This window comes from Aphis gossypii, chromosome 2, assembly GCF_020184175.1.
Source record: "Aphis gossypii isolate Hap1 chromosome 2, ASM2018417v2, whole genome shotgun sequence".
NCBI classification, from domain to species: Eukaryota; Metazoa; Arthropoda; class Insecta; order Hemiptera; family Aphididae; genus Aphis; species Aphis gossypii.
Window position 1 is genome coordinate 33384465 of NC_065531.1, and position 18915 is coordinate 33403379.

At 25.6% G+C, this 18915-nt stretch overlaps 1 protein-coding gene across 5 annotated transcripts in view; it reads left to right on the forward strand.

The window, feature by feature from the left end:
* The window catches only part of LOC114121344 (aryl hydrocarbon receptor nuclear translocator homolog), a 31537-nt gene extending 13689 nt beyond the window's left edge, over window positions 1-17848 (forward strand). For 2 of the 5 annotated variants that reach the window (XM_027983635.2, XM_027983631.2), the window contains 12 exons: window positions 2028-2104; window positions 11511-11668; window positions 14430-14602; window positions 14673-14820; window positions 14905-15132; window positions 15248-15370; window positions 15439-15597; window positions 15664-15814; window positions 15882-16066; window positions 16127-16311; window positions 16400-16535; window positions 16729-17848. In XM_027983635.2, the coding sequence (XP_027839436.2) occupies window positions 2064-2104; window positions 11511-11668; window positions 14430-14602; window positions 14673-14820; window positions 14905-15132; window positions 15248-15370; window positions 15439-15597; window positions 15664-15814; window positions 15882-16066; window positions 16127-16311; window positions 16400-16535; window positions 16729-16907 (1866 nt within the window). In that variant the 5' untranslated portion in view covers window positions 2028-2063 and the 3' untranslated portion in view covers window positions 16908-17848. Of the gene's footprint in view, window positions 1-2027; window positions 2105-11506; window positions 11669-14429; window positions 14603-14672; window positions 14821-14904; window positions 15133-15247; window positions 15371-15438; window positions 15598-15663; window positions 15815-15881; window positions 16067-16126; window positions 16312-16399; window positions 16536-16728 lie in introns of those variants that run through there. The other 3 variants (XM_050201051.1, XM_050201052.1, XM_027983633.2) reach the window with 2 other exon arrangements.
* Window positions 17849-18915: the final 1067 nt, after the last annotated feature.

An 18915-nucleotide genomic window follows, 5' to 3' on the forward strand; every position in this document is an offset into this window, starting at 1 on the left:
ATAACGTTAACTAAGTAAATGTGCATCAATATAATTTGTATTGAAACTATATCTATTGATTTAAATAAATTATTTGACTTTTAAGACAAGCATGTTTATCAATTTTTCATCAGCTAACTGATAGATTATAGATTTACGAGTAATTCAACCCAAATAACATATTATTGAGTAATAAAAGATTAAAAAATGTTATACATTATACACATTACATTAGGTATAATTTTTGTATATGATCAGATTTAAAATACTTTAAATTTACGTAGGTAATTCAAGTACAAATGGTTAAGAAATTGAAATCTTGAATTACAATACTGTTGAAACAATATTTTTGAAATCGGTTATAGAAATATAAGTACTTTAAACTTTTTTTATAGCTATAGTAAAAAAGTCGTTAAAAAAAGAAAAAAAATGTACTATAATACACCCATAATAGATACCTATTTTATTGAACATTGAACCACAATAATTTATCAACACTTAGATTGATGTACCGCATTTGACACGCCTTCGAGCGCGGGCTTAGTAGTGGCGTTGACGCGCGGAGGCCGGAGAGGACAACGAACACTATAGCACATTAGTTCCACCGTATCCTCTGCTCCGCGCATTATAGCCAATAGTTTTTCTCACTTCACACATGTGTTAGTGTCACTGAATTCTATATCATCTTCAGAAATCGAATAATATGGTTACAAATATACTGCAAAATTATTAATTTCAGAAAAATCGGTTTCTTATAAAAATCCTTTGTAAAAATAGTAGGATTTGACTTGACCTTCGTCCATATATCAAAGTCACCATTTCCTCGGCATGAGGTCTGATAGCCAGGTGTTCTATACTACAGGTGTCCCTTACCCTCTCAGACAATCGGGCCCCGGACGTTTTTTTTATCGTATTGACCTAAAAATGAAATCGCTTCTAACATTCCGATAATACAACAATAAGAAGTATTGTACCGAAAGGAAACGATTGTTAAATGAAAATGGTTTAAAGGTATCTCGGAACTTAGAGATTCTTTCTTGTAATTAGCATAACAATGTACTATGGCACTATGCTATGGGGATAATAATAATTTTTCAATAAAATAACATAAAATTATCCTTCATAATTTGTTTGTAATGTTATACAATTTATTATTTTCTTTGTATGACATGATTAATCTTGTTTCACATTCTCAGAATAGTGAAAATTCTTTGAATTTAGTATAACGTATAACACAATGTTTCCATTGTTGAGTGAAAAAGAATTCTAGCAAAAAAGTATCCAATGAAACTATGCTCGTATTATAATAATACTAAGCTTTGCCGCTTGGTAATACTATATATATTATAATATATATATAAGGTAATAAATTATAATACAGAATATATTCATGTTCATCTAGTTTTAAAATATAATATATATAATGGTATATCTACTGTATGGATTATTTATTTAAAATTGGTTTTCCATTTATTTTATTTTAATTTATAATTTTGACGTCATGATTCGTTAATTTCTATGAAAACATAGTTGTATTCCATAGGGACCTACTATTTTTAAATGTTTCATAACCATTACACATGAACTTTGTACTTTTAAAATGCATAATTAATTAATCATTAAGAGGTTTATTTGAAATGTGAAGGAAATGGTCATCCCTAAAACCGTTGTTTAAATTTTAATAACTTAATTCTCTAATGAATAATTTTATAGAATAAATAATATTATTATATTGTTCTTGATTGATGATTCCACTTCCTATATAATGGTTATAGCTTTAAAAGTTGTATTTATATAGCAATATAATTAATGTTATCAAAAAAAGTTTTTCTTAACAGAAAAATGAAAATAAAAATATTTATTTACATGTTAATATATTAAATTTACCTACATTTTAGGCAAGTAGAGGTGTAAACCCCTCCCCAATATCTAAAAAATATGTTAACATATGGTATGACTTCTATAAATATTAACGTTCATACCTATATAGTATATACTAACTAATAAGGTATAATATTTATTTAATAATACTAATTGTTTTGTTTTAGATCCGATGAAGAGGATTCTAGTCAAAATATTCTAGAATGGAAGATGATAATATCCAAGACAAAGAAAGATTTGCCAGGTGAGTGTTTAATAAAATTGGTCAATACAAATTTTAAATGCTTATATTATTGTTATAGATAATATAACTTAATTAATAACAACTTTTATGAAAGTTACTTAATATTAAAATTTATAAAAATTGATTCAAGTATAAATCAATGTAAAATTAATTAATATTATAAGGTTAGGTAAATATTAAGGTATTTTTAAGACAATATTTCGTCTTCCAATTTCTCTAAATTAAAAATATATACTAATGTGTCAGTTTCTATGTTTTTAATTTAAAACTAGTCTAACAAATAATTAACTTTAGTAAGCTTGGCATGTTATCTCTTACCTTGTTTAAAGAAAAAAAGAATTGTTATCGCATCCCTTAATGTAGTTCAAGATTTTTCCATCTAGTTGTATATTGCATATTATAGCCTTATGGTTGGGGTAGAATTTAATTTTGTTGTTCTCATTACAAAAGAATAATAAAAAGGATAAAACAAGGGCTTAAAAATTAAAACGATAAAAAATTAAAGTAAAAGAAGAAAATAAAATTACTACTTTATAAAAAGAAAGAGCCTGGAACCTTTCTTATCTACTTTCTTCGTCTGTTTAATTCTGTTTCAGATTTTGTATTATTAATTACACTAATTGTATTCTTAATATGATTTATAAATTATACTACCAATATTGATTATGTTATAAATACTAGGTGTATTTTTATATGTATTGATTATTTATTTGATTAACTATTAGTAATTTATATTTAATATATAGATTTTTAACATCCAAATGGTAAATTATTATCAAAAGTTATATCATTATTTTTCTAGTACAATGATTAAATAAAATATATGAAATTTAAAATTAAAATTTCACATAATTATATTAAATAATTCTAATACCTACATGGCTACATATTATAATCACAATATTCATATCGGGTGATTCATTTTAGTAACTATTTCTATTACTATTTCTCGTTTATCAAAACTCTACTTCTCTTGTCAAAAAATAAATACTCATAATAAATTATAACTAATAATCGTAAATTCTATTTTGGAATATGAAATTAAATATATTTGTTATCATTTAAAAAAGTAAAAACTTAAAAAATGGTAATGAATGATAACCTTTCGTGTTTTTATAAAAAATATTTTTTTTTCCAAAAAGTTAGAACTTATCGAAATAATGAGGGTTGACACTTGAATTGTCAACTCTGTAACAATATGTAAACCTAGACTATATCGTGAGGATTTGTTAAAAAAAAACGTAAAAAAATATTTATGTCAATATAAAATAGATACAATATTTTTGAAAAAAGGGTATTCATTTCTGTAATTGTTTATTTACTATATACTTATAATATGTATGAATATCAATATTATTATTATAAGTGTAAAAAATAAGTATATTTTAAATTATTTCACGTTTTCAAAGTTCATCAAATATCAATAATATTTATGATTGTGACTATAAAAAATGAAAATATTATGACATCCGTACAATGTCTGTATTGTTAAGTAAATGTTAAGTCTATTGTCTCATGATTTGCAATTTAAATTATCCAATTAAACAGAGCAAACAATACACTTATTTTACGAAAATTTTAATATGCTTTGTCTAAAATCATCAATTTGTTTTAAAGAAATTCAAGGCTAAAAAGAGTTATAACAATTAATAATATAATGTTTAGCATTAACTGTTGTATTATTTTAAACGTATTTTCCTAATATATAAAGTATAATATTTATATTAATATTGTATTTTATTATGCAAAGTTATACGTTTTATAATTATAAATTAATAACATAATATATCACTAATTTTCTTATAGAACTAAAAGTGGACCTATTGTATATTATTACGTTTTTTGTAATTTACCGATATAGGTGTATATTTTTCAGTAACTGATTATTTTATTTTGTTAGTTCTTTTGTATCTTAGTGTAAGCTGCTATGACTTTTCTCAGTATTTTTTATTTCGCAAAAGTTATATTATAGATATAATATATTTGATACTTATAAGTCATAAATCACATATTTTGATAGAAAAAACATAGGTTACTAATATATATTATATACTATTTTATTCTTATTCTCTAAAGAACATATATTATTTATATACTACATATGTGTATAATGTATATATATATCAGTAAATTTTTTATAAAAATTGTCTTATTGTTAAATATGCATAGATATAACCTGTATTAAGCTTAAATAATTTTATAGTAAAATAATAAATTTTTAAATTCAATTACTTATTAGATACATAAACAAATAAATATTTTTTACTTGATAAAATGTGTTATATTGCTGCAGTATGATGTATCTGTCTTAAAAACTCTATTTATCGAACTTTTCATTCTGAATAATTTATTAAATTCTGATTTACTTTTGATTCAGTTGAGTTTTAAATGTCAATTCATTTGACATTAATATGTTTTCATATTTAATTTTTTTTTTTATTATTATTATTATCACTTTTTAAAGCATTAAAAATGCTGTTTAATCAGTCACTGACTAAATCAATTTCGTTTTTTTATACTGTAATTCAATAATACACACCTATTGAGATTTAAATAATATTCATATTATTATTTCCTAAACTTAATGTATAAAAAAGAAACGTATTATTTTATAATTTATATAAATTAAATATTGTTTTTAATTTCGTTTTTTAAATTAATAATTATTATAAATATATTATATGATTTCTATAAGCTTGATATATCCATTTAATGTATATAATTTGTTTATTAATACCTACTTTATAATACTTAATATTTTTTACATAATGGTTCCTATTATTGTAATTATAGGTTACTACAATTTACTATAGAAATCAATACCTATTTTACATGTGAAATATTAATATTTAAAAATACTCATAACTCTATTAAACATTAAAGTATTGAAAAAAAAAATAAAGTATAAATAATAAGTTAAAAAGTTTTATAATAGGTTGATCTAATATTAAATATTTCAAATAATAACTAGGGGGCTTACAATACAAAATTGAAACCGCTGAATGTAAATTTTCTATGATGCCTATAGAAAAAGATAGTACCGCTGTAAGTTCGATGTCTTAAATCACACCAAATATAAAGTTAGTGCTAAAATAACCTCATAATTACCTATATACACTTATATGTTACAATATAGTACTACCCACAAATTTAAATCAACAACTAAACTTCTATAACCTAATTGAAAAATTAAATATCATTAGTTTATGTCAGACTGCTTTATAATTAAAAGTATCAGACATTCTTCACACTTAGACATACTAGTGTATTTTTGGTATAGGCTACTAGCTATACGACCAATTACATTGTTATAAATTCCCCATTATTAAAGTGATGTTTAATAGAGATTTTTTATTATTTTATTTAAAATAAAATCTCTAAAATAATAAATTCGTATTGTTTATTATACGTGATTAGTTATTTAAACGTACCTATTATAAATTACTCTGCATTCCGGAAATTTAAAAAAATATTAAAAATTAATAATGACAATATTATATACATAGTAATAAAATCAATCAATTGATTATAAATTCATTTTTAGTTTCTACTAAAACTATAACTGTTAAGAGATTGTCTTGAGGCGTCTAGGATTCTTATTGTAATTTACAAGAAAACTATTATGAACAGTAATTCCTTTAGAAATGCTTGATATCCAAAATATAATATGCAATCCTTTTATAATTTCTAACCGATGAAATGGTGTCTTAAATTTTTTTTAAAAAAAAATCTGGTAGTTTTAAATAAAATGTTCACTATTATGAATTGATTCGTAAATTATTTTCTGTGATAGCTTAATAATTCAGTTTAATAGTTAAGTAAATTTAGTACGCGATTATGGCATACAGTCCATCATACCCGGTGTCCAGGTTATCCTTATTCCTCCCCAAATTCAATACTGATCTTATGTGTTAACTTAAACAAAATGCATGGTTATTCAGAAATGAATTAACTATTATTTTGATAATGATGTTTAATCGTATTTGTTTACAAATCTTAATACTTAATTTAAGTTTCATACGTAATAATCAATAATATATGTTATGCATGTCAAACAATATTCTTGGCTCTAAAATCTTGAATACTATCTAGATGTATACACTTGTATATGCTGTAGTCTTTTAAGACACTTTTGTGCAAAACTTCACCGAGAAGGTTAATTCGTTATATTATTCGAGCATGGAGACTGCTAATAAAGACGTGATTGTACCCGAGCGTGCGCGCGCTCCCAAAACTTTTCTTCCTCACTATCCACATCCGCATATAGTATTCATTAAAAACCTCCCTAAGTTTATTCGTTGAACTTCAACTGAGTGTGTGTGTGTATGGATATATTTACACTATGTATGTGTTCCTATGTATATAAACGCCGTTGCTTTAGGGGGTCGGGATGGAGGGAGGGTGCTTGGTTTGTGAAAGTATATATTATCTCTTGCCCGAAATTATTATTCAACTTTCGTATAATAATTTCGCAATCATTAACAATTTTCTATTTCCCCTCCTATCGCCGTCTTTGACACAAAGATAATGCACGCGTAATAATAATATATACATGCGTTTGTCTTCTGCAGTGCATAATATGTATATTTTATAAACACTGTATAATACAATATATACATTTTCAATATTTTGAACCGAAACACTACCATCTCACATTGGAACGAGAAAAACCGGAGCGCCAAATCAAGAGTACAGTTTAGAGAGGAGAGTTGAGTGACCCCCGTGGCGAACTATACAACAAGGCACATGCCTATACACACACACACACACACACACACACATACATAGTGAATATAAGCTGCTTGTGCATATAGCCGTGAGAAGAAGGCGCGCATCCCGCCCGCCGCACGCCGCCTACCGGATGCTTGTCACGATTTTCCTGGGCGAGATCATCGCGCAACAGCCACCCCACCCCCGCGTCCACCACGACCTAGGCTGGTGGCCGCTGCCGCAACGATATGATATTATTATATAAATAACCTTTCACCGTGATACACACACACACACACACACACACACACTCGCGCGTTCGAGCGCGCTCACACGGACTATCTCGCGGGGTATACGCGAAAACTGTAATAAACGCTCACGCAGGGTAGATATATAGGTAATATACACGGACAGCAATCGTGTGTGTCATTGTTTCCCTTACATCTGAGAAAGAAACGATTTAAAAAAATATATTTGTTTACTATCCGAGAATCTGAAAACCGAACGATGAACTACATAATAATATGTTTATATGTAAACGTAAATATCGGTTAAAGATAATATAGGTAATATAATAATAATATATTGTATTGTGCACATTATATTACAGCGACGGCGTGTTAAAATATTTTGTATTTATATTGTTAAAATATTTTGACTATATTATGTGTATATAGGTAGTGTTTACACGTGCTATAATTGGATATGATTTCTGAGAAATTAACTTAACCTAATTATAAAATTCAGATTTAAAGTATGATAAGAGAAAATGTATATATAATCATTCACGTCACATAAACTATTGTGTAATTAACATATTAACGATTACCAAAGTTCATACTGCAGTACGTTAAAAAGTAAAACTATACCGTAAAATATTATTGAAAATAAAGTAATATATATTTTTAATAAATAAATAATCTTATTTTATACCTATTGAAAAAAATAAAGCATTATATTTTATTAAAATTTTTAATGCATATATAATATGTATTTATCCAATAAAATTATAATCAACAGATTTAATAGAGCTATAGATTACTCTATTATATCATTATTTATTCGATTATTTAGTGTTGTAAATCTGTACAAAAACATTTATAGTATGAAATGCAATACCTTATTAAAAAATTATTATTATAATTATTATACTTATTTAAAACCTGTATCTAAAAATAAGTTAATTTACATTTTTGGTTAAAAAATATATATATATTTTCACAATAAAATAAAGTATACCTAAGTATTCTTATTTAATAGTCGTTAGTACCTATATGATATTAAGCTCAATACTAATATGTATTTGTGTTCATAAGTGCATGATTTTAAACTTGATAGTTCAATGTTGTTTAATATAATATATTTTATTTAGAATTGTTGAGTTGAGTTGATTTTTTTTTTTTAGTAGATAGCTAATTAAAAGTACTGAAAAACAAATGATAATATCTCAATATGCTAAACAACTGCTAGTAGTATTTGCATCTGACTGAGTTTAAGCATTTTATGTTAAAATATAAAGCTCTTAAAAATAATCATTTTTATAAGTTAATAAATGCATGTTTACATACTTTAACTTAATGTTATATTATCTTATTTTCACGTTAGATTAAAATGTTTTTCCGTAGATTTTGCACGTATACATTTCTTATATTATGTTTTAAATTAAAATATCATATTAATTGAAAATGAGTGAATTCGTTAATTATTATCATATTTTACTATTACTTTTATTCCTTCGAGAACTATCGAAATTGCTTATTATTTAATTTTAATTACTAAGCAAAATTATTCATGTTAAATGGCCGTTGAAATTGGTTTATCATACCAATTAATTAGGTAGTTATTTAAATATATTAGCATAGAACAGTTATTTATGTTTTAAAAATATATATCGTAATTGTTCTTTATAATATTTCTTTTGAAAGAAATAATTATTTGTATATAGGAGTATTACAATGTTTGCATACCTGCATGATTAGTGTATCTCAAGGATAAAATAGCAAAATGTTTAAATGCGTCACCAATGATAAACATATCTTAAAAAAACAATAAATAATTAAAAATAAAACACATTTATATAAGAACAAAACAACTTAGTTGCTTAGCGTTTTAAATTTTGTATAATTTATAGGTACTTTTAATAATTGTTGCTAAACATTTAATTATAGTTCACAAAAATATAAAATAAAACAATATAATAATATAATAAAAGCCTACTTAATTTAACTATTAATTATAATAATGTCATATAATAATTGTTATGATGCATGTAATAGTGTTTTAAATATAACCAATTACTAGCTATAATTTTTGTACAAAATTTACCAATATATAATCAAAACAGTTAAACATATTATATATATATATACCTATATCAATAAGTATATTTTATGCTGAAAATCGGTGACTAATTATTTGACAGATTAAACGATATCAAATACTACATTATATAATTAAAAATATGATAAAAAAAAACGTATATTATACATCAGAAAAACTGTTGGATGGTTTGCATTGTGTATGCTTTTTAAAGTTCAACGAGGTTTTTATAATTGCTATTTATATATATTATTATAGTATAAATACTGAATATTTAATTATTGGTATTTTAATACATTTAAATAAATTGAAGAATGGAGAATTTTATATTATGTTATTTTAAGCAATGCATTTAATTGATTGTATATACTATGTATAGAAAGCACCACCCGCGTATGTTGTCTCTATCTTGGACAAAATTACTGAAGTACCTATACCATGTTTGAGTCCAACAGAACCAATTTTGTGTTATAAGCTTTAATAATATATTATTATATAGTCTATCTATTATCAAAATATTTTTAATCTCGCATTTAATACATTAACTGAATTTGTGCTTTAGTTTTCTACAATATTTCAATTTTTAAGTGAATTATGACCAAATGAGATGGTAAAATTTAAAAATAATCAAAACTTGTTTGAAAATTAAAGTATCGTAAAAATTTGATGTACAAATTTAAATAAGGTTCATCATTAATTTTGGCATTAGGTAAATATACTATAATTTTAAAAATAACAGCGTAAATTTGGTTCTGCAGCTGAACGCAAATTTGTTATAATATACGTTTTTAAAATGGTGACAACTTATGCGGGTGAGCATCTTAAAAAATATTGTTACAATTTTAAATTAACAAATTATTCTGCTATAAAATTCTTTGTGATATTATATTTCTACTTAGCATTAATAATATTATCATGTATTAAATGTTTTAATTACATTGTATTAAAGATAAAAAAAAAACAATGTATAATCTAATAAGTTAGTTTTTCATGTACATTTTTTTAATTTTTAATCTTTTAAAAATAATACTTTATATATTCAAAATTAAGTTAATTATTTAGTGTTTGAAAATTCTAAACTGGGCTTTAAACGTTACATTTTTTATCAATTTAATTAGTGATTAGTCAATAAACTTAAATTATTTAAAAGTCTTTTTAGATAAGTTTATATCTATCTATATATATTAATGTGCAATATATTACACACGATAAGTGAACCACTGCCCCTGTCTACCATAAGTCACTACAACTATTAATGTTTTAGGTATCCATCACGTATATTGCATGATTTAATGTTTTTATTTCTTTTTCTTGAGTATACCTATTTTTATTGTTATATTTTGGTATAGTTACGTTGGAAGGTTACTAGTAACTTAATAACGTCATACACCTGATAATTTTTCTGAATTGGATACTTAGAAAGTTAGATATAATTTAAACTATGCAGTAGTTTCAACATATTTTGAGAAAATATTTTAAGTTTAAGTAAACTTTTCACTAACTAAAAAAAACCGTGTATATAATATATTAATAGAATTAATAAAAGATAAATGGTTGATTTAAAGTGTAAAGCTTGATCCTTACTGTATTTCATTACTTTTGTTTTAATATTTTTCAATTTTACATTTTATTATGTACATAAACACAATGTTCAAATATTTCATTCTTCATCTTTAATTACCTAATTCAATAAAACAATATATTTGTAAACAAAATTTTATTTAATAATTTATGATTTAATAAATGGTAGTATTTTATAGTATTATTTAATGTTTTGTGATTATCTTTAAAAATACCAAACTTATCGCTTTCTAATATTATAATATCATATCTATGCAAGATTGTTAAGATGATATAAAAACAGTTTGGGTCTTATTAGGTATGTAAGATATCGTAATATCATATACATTTTAATGTATAATAAATTGTATACAATACAATTTACTATGATTTAATCTGTTTTAGATAATTAGTAATAATAGTAATAGATAAGTGTATAAAATACAATTTGCAAAAAAAACATAAATCATGATAATCACTAATACACTCTTTAAACTATTATATTAATTACCTACTCATAGTATATATTCATTAACGCTTTTCGCTTATAGTTATTTTAACATGGAATAATATTTATTTCTATTGTTAAATGTTATATATTATGTTTTTTATTCTTAATGAAACTAAGACTTATCTATATAATACATATATTATGTTATGTATTATTTTTTAATTATTATACATTTTCATTTATTGTAATAGTAATTAAACTACAAATAATTTTTTTCATATTTGATAGTATTAAGAATGAGGTTTTATGACGATTTATGTATATCTTGCGATTTTTCTTTTCCTTTTCCATGTGAAATCACTGTAGGGAGAATCATTGCGAAATTGAGAGGCGACGGCGGAACAAGATGACAGCGTACATCACGGAACTCTCGGACATGGTGCCGGCATGTCAATCGCTAGCTCGGAAACCAGATAAACTCACCATACTCCGAATGGCTGTTAACCATATGAAAAGTCTTAGGGGTACGTATTTAAAATTTAAATGTTGTAAATAAAATACATGTTTTCAGACCTTTTTAAAAACCTACTAGTGATAAAAATACCAGTTATGCTTTTTAGATAATATATATCTTAGTTCGATAAAATATATACAAATGAAAGTGTTGTATACCTACGAGTTTTGATATGAATGTAAATTTTAAATTTTACGTAGTGAATCTTAACTATACAAACGTTTCCAAGGCATTCTACAAATGCCTACATTTCGATCTCCACAATTATCGCAATCCCTGATATCAGAACTGTCCCCTCTATTCATTTTAACCCAAAAAAGTGTCTGAAACGAACTACTGATTAACTAATCTTCCCTTTTCCATGTCACAAAATCCATTAATGAGTATCTCCTTCTCTCAAGCCTCCATTCTCTAAAATGTAACTAGTGTCCTTAGGATTTTAAAAAGCTCAAATATTAATTTTTTAAATTACTTGCAAGCTGCATACATTTTTTTGACAATAATAATAATTATATTAATTTTTTTCATACTTAAAAGATATAATTTTATTGTAGTTTCCGCTATACACAACATTTATAAATGGGCGGGCCACGTATAGCAAGTAAATGCCATAATCGAATATTTTTGCTTAGTTGCTGATAATCGTATTTATGTAATTTATATAAAATACCTTATAATTTCCTAAATTCAAATGAAATAGGCTAATATATATATGTACATATTTATTGAGATTATGTTTAACAAATAATTTGGTAAACTTATTTATTATTATTTACCTTTAACTTTTCGTAAACGTTTCAATCGAATTAATTATTTTTATTAAATCGATTTATTAATTTTTTTATGTAACAATCCGTTGCTAAATCTTGTATTAATTAATTATATTATGTATAATAGGTAGATATTACTGATATACTTTTTATTTTCATTTATTTAATTCCCAGAGTAGTTTAATCCTCAACACATCAATAGGAAGTATCAAATAACACTTGCATACACACGTCGTCTATATCTACTATGTACTATCCTTCTAGATAATAACATCGCTGAAAGGGCGCGTGAGAACTCGCAAATTCATTTCGGACAACAAAAATGCTTTGTCGCAGGATGCGTGTTTCCGTTTTCTCTTTTCATTTATTTCCTTCCGCGCAGGACAATGTGTATGTAAGTGTGCTCTATCGTAGTTTATCTAATACCCCGAATTGCGTACAAGACCGCCATGAATTCAATTACAACATCTTCTTTTTCCTGTTCTCTGTGCGTGATTTTTTTAATTTTTCTATACTCCGATTATTTATTATTCATACGCTGCATTAACTATTTAATATTATATATGGTGTAGGTATTAGGAAATTATTTTTGCCGTATAGTGAAAACAAATTTTTACTGTATAAGGTGTCCGATAAGTTATACAACTATAATAATAGTTTATGAGTATATGCTCTGTTTGCAGTTTTTATTTTTCATCAGCGTTAATCGTCACGGTACAATAGCATGTAAATAATAAAATAAATTGTTGAATTTGCTAACTTAAGACTAAGTTTTTAACCAAGTACCTACCTAATGTATTATTTGGTCTTTGGAAACTACCTACTGGTAGTATTATTACAAGTGCCTATATAGTTAACGACTTTGAAAAATGTCGTACGAAGTATTTAGTATATGTTTTCACCGATACCTACTTATATTTATTCCTTTAAAAAATACTTACCATTTTAACAAAACTTGCTGAATGATTAATCCTTTCTTGTGTACCTAACTGCTATTATTATTTATTTAAATACAACAAATTCTTATGTAAACATTACCCGTGTTAGATGATTTTAATTTATATTTTATTTCCTTCGCCAATAATGTATTAGAAGTAAAAAAGAGGGGAAATAACCATCTTATAAGTAGTTACAATAAAACAGTTTTATGGCTGTGTTTATAGCTTTTTAGTGGTCAATGATTATTTTTCACTCAATACCATAGGTAGGTAGATAGGTATATAGATATTTTTCTTTTCTCTTTATACCATCGTTTTTGTCATAATAACGGTTACCTCTTATACTGAGTACAAAACCGATTGTATTCAAATGGACGGTATGCGGATGACGAGAATGAGTATTGTCGCATTATAGGTGACATATACGTTTGTTTGGAACCCGGTCAAGTCAAAGCCAGTTATATATTATTATTATTATTATTATTACTATTATGCTAGAAATAATGTATAATAATATTTAATATTCACCAGGTTAAGCGTTATGTCTGCCCGCTGGCGGCATGGCTCTATTGTTTATTGTCACGTCCATTGTCAATTTCCTGTTTCACCCTTCGGTTTTTGACGTACTTTTATTTTATTTTACGGGCGAGATGTGAATGACAATGTTTTTTTTCTATTGCGCATTGCCAATTTTATGTCTGATTTAAAGCATAAAACTTATCATTCATAATTTATTAAACTAAAGATTTTAATGTTCCATAAATTAACCAATTTTCCAAAATAAAACGAATATATTATTTACATAAGGTTTTCTAATATAAATTATCCAATTATGACGTGTTTAATGGCAATTATGATCTTGGTACAACTATAAAATTATATTATTTATATAATATAATAAGTCAATTTTTGTTTTTAATATGATTTTTTACATTATTGTAATTTTGCTTGTAGAGATAATATTATTTATTATTAACTCTTTGGACAAAAATGTGTCCCATTAGTTTAAGTGCTTAAAAGTGTTTTTCCAAAATAATATATAAATTTTTTATATAAATTATAGGAACAGGTAACACAAACAATGATGGCACCTACAAACCTAGTTTTCTAACGGATCAAGAGTTAAAACATCTAATATTGGAAGCGGCTGATGGTTTTTTATTTGTCGTTACATGTGATACTGGTAGAGTTATATACGTTTCTGACTCTGTTGCGCCAGTATTAAATTACTCACAAGTATGAATTTACTATTTATACCTTAAAACAGGTTAAACAATTATTATTATTATTAATTTTTTATTTTTAGAATGACTGGTTAGGGACAAGTATGTTTGACCATTTACATCCTGAAGATGTAGAAAAAGTACGAGAACAACTATCTACACAGGAACCACAAAATTCAGGGCGTATATTAGATTTGAAAACTGGTACAGTGAAAAAAGAAGGTCATCAATGTAAGTCAAATATAAATATTGTTTGTTGTTATTCTATACAATATTTTATTTCTATAACCACCTTAAAATTGTATGTACTTTTAGCTTCAATGAGACTCTGTATGGGTTCTCGACGTGGGTTCATTTGTCGAATGAAAATCGGTAATAGTGGTGGTATGATGTCCAGTATATCGGGACATAATCTACATCAACGTCTTAAACAGCGTAATACGTTAGGACCCACTCGTGATGGTAATGAATTTGCCGTCATCCACTGCACTGGCTACATAAAGAACTGGCCTCCATCTGGTCAGTTTGATCATCCATTATCTGGTATGATGTCGATCTGTCGTCTAATCACCTCGATGACACTTACCATTAATAGTCAAAAATCCCTCCATCTAGAATTTCCATTATTAAATTGTTATATACAATGTTATGTATTTAGGTGTGCAAATTGAGAGAGCTGTTGAAGAAGATGGTACTCATTGTTGTTTAGTTGCTATTGGTCGGTTGCAAGTTACTTCCACTCCAAATACTACTGATTTAACCGGTTCTAATAGTAATGCTGGTAAGAACTAAAATAAATTTAAAGTATTTTTAAAATCTATTAAATACTTATGACAAACTTTTTTTTAGAATTCATTTCTAGACATTCTATGGATGGTAAATTTACATTTGTGGATCAACGTGTTACACATATACTTGGCTATAAGCCACAAGACCTTTTAAGCAAAACATGTTATGAGTTTTTTCATCCTGAAGACCAAACTCATATGAAAGAAAGTTTTGAACAAGGTACATTTCTATTTTATGACCTTGATGATAAAAATGATTGTTTTTAATTGTTTGATAACTTTTTAGTTCTTAAAATGAAAGGCCAAATGATGTCTGTGATGTATCGGTTTCGAGGTAAAAATCATGATTGGATTTGGCTAAGAACAAATGCATTTGCATTTTTAAATCCATATACTGATGATATTGAGTATATTGTATGCAACAATTCAACAGCTAAGTAAGTTCTTGCTTTATTAAATCATAATATAATATTTCCACAATTTTGTATATTTATTTTATATTAGATCTTCAATGCACTCACCATCTGAAAGTGGAGTAAATATCAGTAACCCGTCTACTGAACCTGTTTATCAACAACAGGCACCTGGATTAGATTATACAGTTCAAAGAAGGGATCATGTAGCGGCACCACCATATCAAGCTCATGCAATGATTACTGCTGCTCCAACAGCTAGTCAACATATGATACGTAAGTGTTTTAGTTTTAATTCCTCTAAGACTACTTTTTTATTTTTATTTTTTTAAATAGCCAATAACACAGCGCAAAGACCAAATAGCGCTCAAAATGTATTTAATACATATGAAACGAATGCATCACCAATTAGCTATCATTCGCCTAATCAAGGTACTCAAAGTCAAGTTCAGTCCCCATTAATTAATCGCCTTACAAAGTCAAGTCCAACACCTGCACAAACAGCATGGACATTGCGCCAAGTAAGAATATAAAAACATTAAACAAAAAATTATATATTATATTATTTATTTTTAATATTTTAATGTATTAACCTATTTATTAATTTAGCCGGTCACTGAAGGTTACCAATACAATCAAGAAATGAGTCCAAATCGTTCACCATCAGGTCCGACATACACACAATTAAGTGGTGGTGCAAGACAAACAACGTATCACAATCCATCACCAGCAACTGCATCTCCAGGTAAAATATAAATATTAAATTTTTTAATTGTTCTGAAATATTGTTTAATTACTCTTTTGTATAAAATTACAATTTTTTCTAATAATAGATCTAAAACATTCAATTACAATTTATAAAATAATTGTAATTTAAATAGAATAATAAAAACATTATTTATAACATTATTTAATTTCAATAATTATTTTTTTTAAAGGAATGTGGGGTTGGCAAGCTGGAGCAACTGGGGCCACAGCTGTGGCAAACAATGTACCACCACACCCGCATACTGGTCATCCACAAGAGCTTTCTGATATGATGATGCAAATGCTTGATCAAAGTGCAGCAGCTGCTTCATTTGAAGATCTTAACATGTTCAACACAAATTTTGAATGAGTTTATAATCGTCTTATTCTGTGTGAAACAAATTTATTAGGGATAAAATGAATGCAGTTGTCACAAATTACCCGAATGTATGTTATAAACTAAATTTGTCTAATATCTGCCTGTAAGGTATTATCAACACCATCTATGGTAGTATTATATGGTTTTTATGTATATTAGAAACTATTATCATAATTTACATGATATACTGGATATCTGTTGTTGTATGTTTAATATTGTGGATTCTTTGATTCGTGTAGTCTGTACAAATATAATAAGAATCTCATATCAAGTTTATTAATGACTTAGTAAGTCTTACTAAGTATACTTTTAACATTTTTCAAAAAAATCATTGATATTATTTTAAACACTGGTTTTTTTTTACAATTTTACTACACTGCTTTTTATTCTACACCAAGTTATCATTTTAATATAGTTTATTCTCTTCTATCACTGAATTCATTATTACAATTACAACCTCCAAGCTACCTCTGTTGTGCTTACCTCAATGAAGTATGTACCTAGGTTAGCTCAGTGCCATAAAAAATAAATAATAATGAGAATTTTAATTTATTGGAAACTTTACTTTCTGTATTCTTAAATATCTAATGAACAGAAGTTCAAAATTAATACACAAATATATTTATTAGACACATATCATTTTTAAAAATATATCAAATCCTTCCGTAATTGTAAATTTATTTTTTATTGAATTTTGTTTTTTTTTTTTTTTTTAAACTGGATAACTAAATGAACTTTCTATTGGGATATTCTCAATTCAATTTGTAGTTGGCTACTTTATATATATATGTATGTATATATATGAATATCATAGTAAAAATAACATTGAGCCAAATACCAGTAGTCAACTTCAAATATCAGTCCATTGAAAGTTTATTTTATTTTGTCCATATCATGTATACAAAATTGTATATAATATTGTATGTTTATAATAGTATTATTTACTTTATACTGATATAAGTGTGTGGAATTTTTTTATAATTTAAATACGAATATTTCTAAATAATTTGTTATTTTACTATCTAAAAAAAAAAAGTACTATTTTATACAAACATAAATGTGTATATACATATTTACATATTACATGAAATTCAATATAAATATACGTATAAAGAGTTAATGGTGATACCATTATATTCTTTTAATTAACCACCATTTTCACTTATACCACTGCTACGAATTTTTCCCTTTTTCTCTTTTGCGCAGTTTATTTTAAAAAATATACATTGTAAATACAACACTTTGTTTTAAATTATATACATAATTTTTATTATTGTACATTATATTATAACAGTTTAATAGAAGTATTGTATAATTAAATGAAATATATTTAGAGGTTTTTTTTTAATAATCAAACTGTGTAATTTTAATTTTGATTTCCTGGTATTTCTCACTATGTTGTGGATTGCTTAAAATATATTTAAACAAAAAACATACATTTTGACATACTCTAGTATACTACAGTACAATCCGTAGTAATCTTCTTTTTAAAAATTTAATATAAGAATATTTAGCCTACCAATTCAAAAATGATACCGCACAAAGCTATATTTAATTATTAAATTGCCCAGTTATGATATAGTTGTTAAGTGTTATCAAGAATTAATAGCTGAAAATCAATCCTTTTCCTATGTACCTTTTTATTGAATTGATTAATAATTATATGATTTGTTTTGTTACATTCTAACTTTAAGGTTCTCAGAAATAGGTTCTAAGCCAAGGATGTTTCTTAGAACTAAAAACTTTTGTATGCTGATTATTGATTACAATTTCATATTCTCTTCTGTTGTTATGCCCATTTTCTTAAACTATCATTGATGATCAGTTATAACAAATATTTAAATTAATCAACATCAGAAAATGATAATCACTCAGATTCTAATTTAATTCTAATCAAAAGCTCAAGTCGATATGATTATCATTAGCTATACTCTATTAGTATTCTTATAATATTAAAAGTGTTATTTACATAGACACTGGAAAAATAATCAGCAAGTAG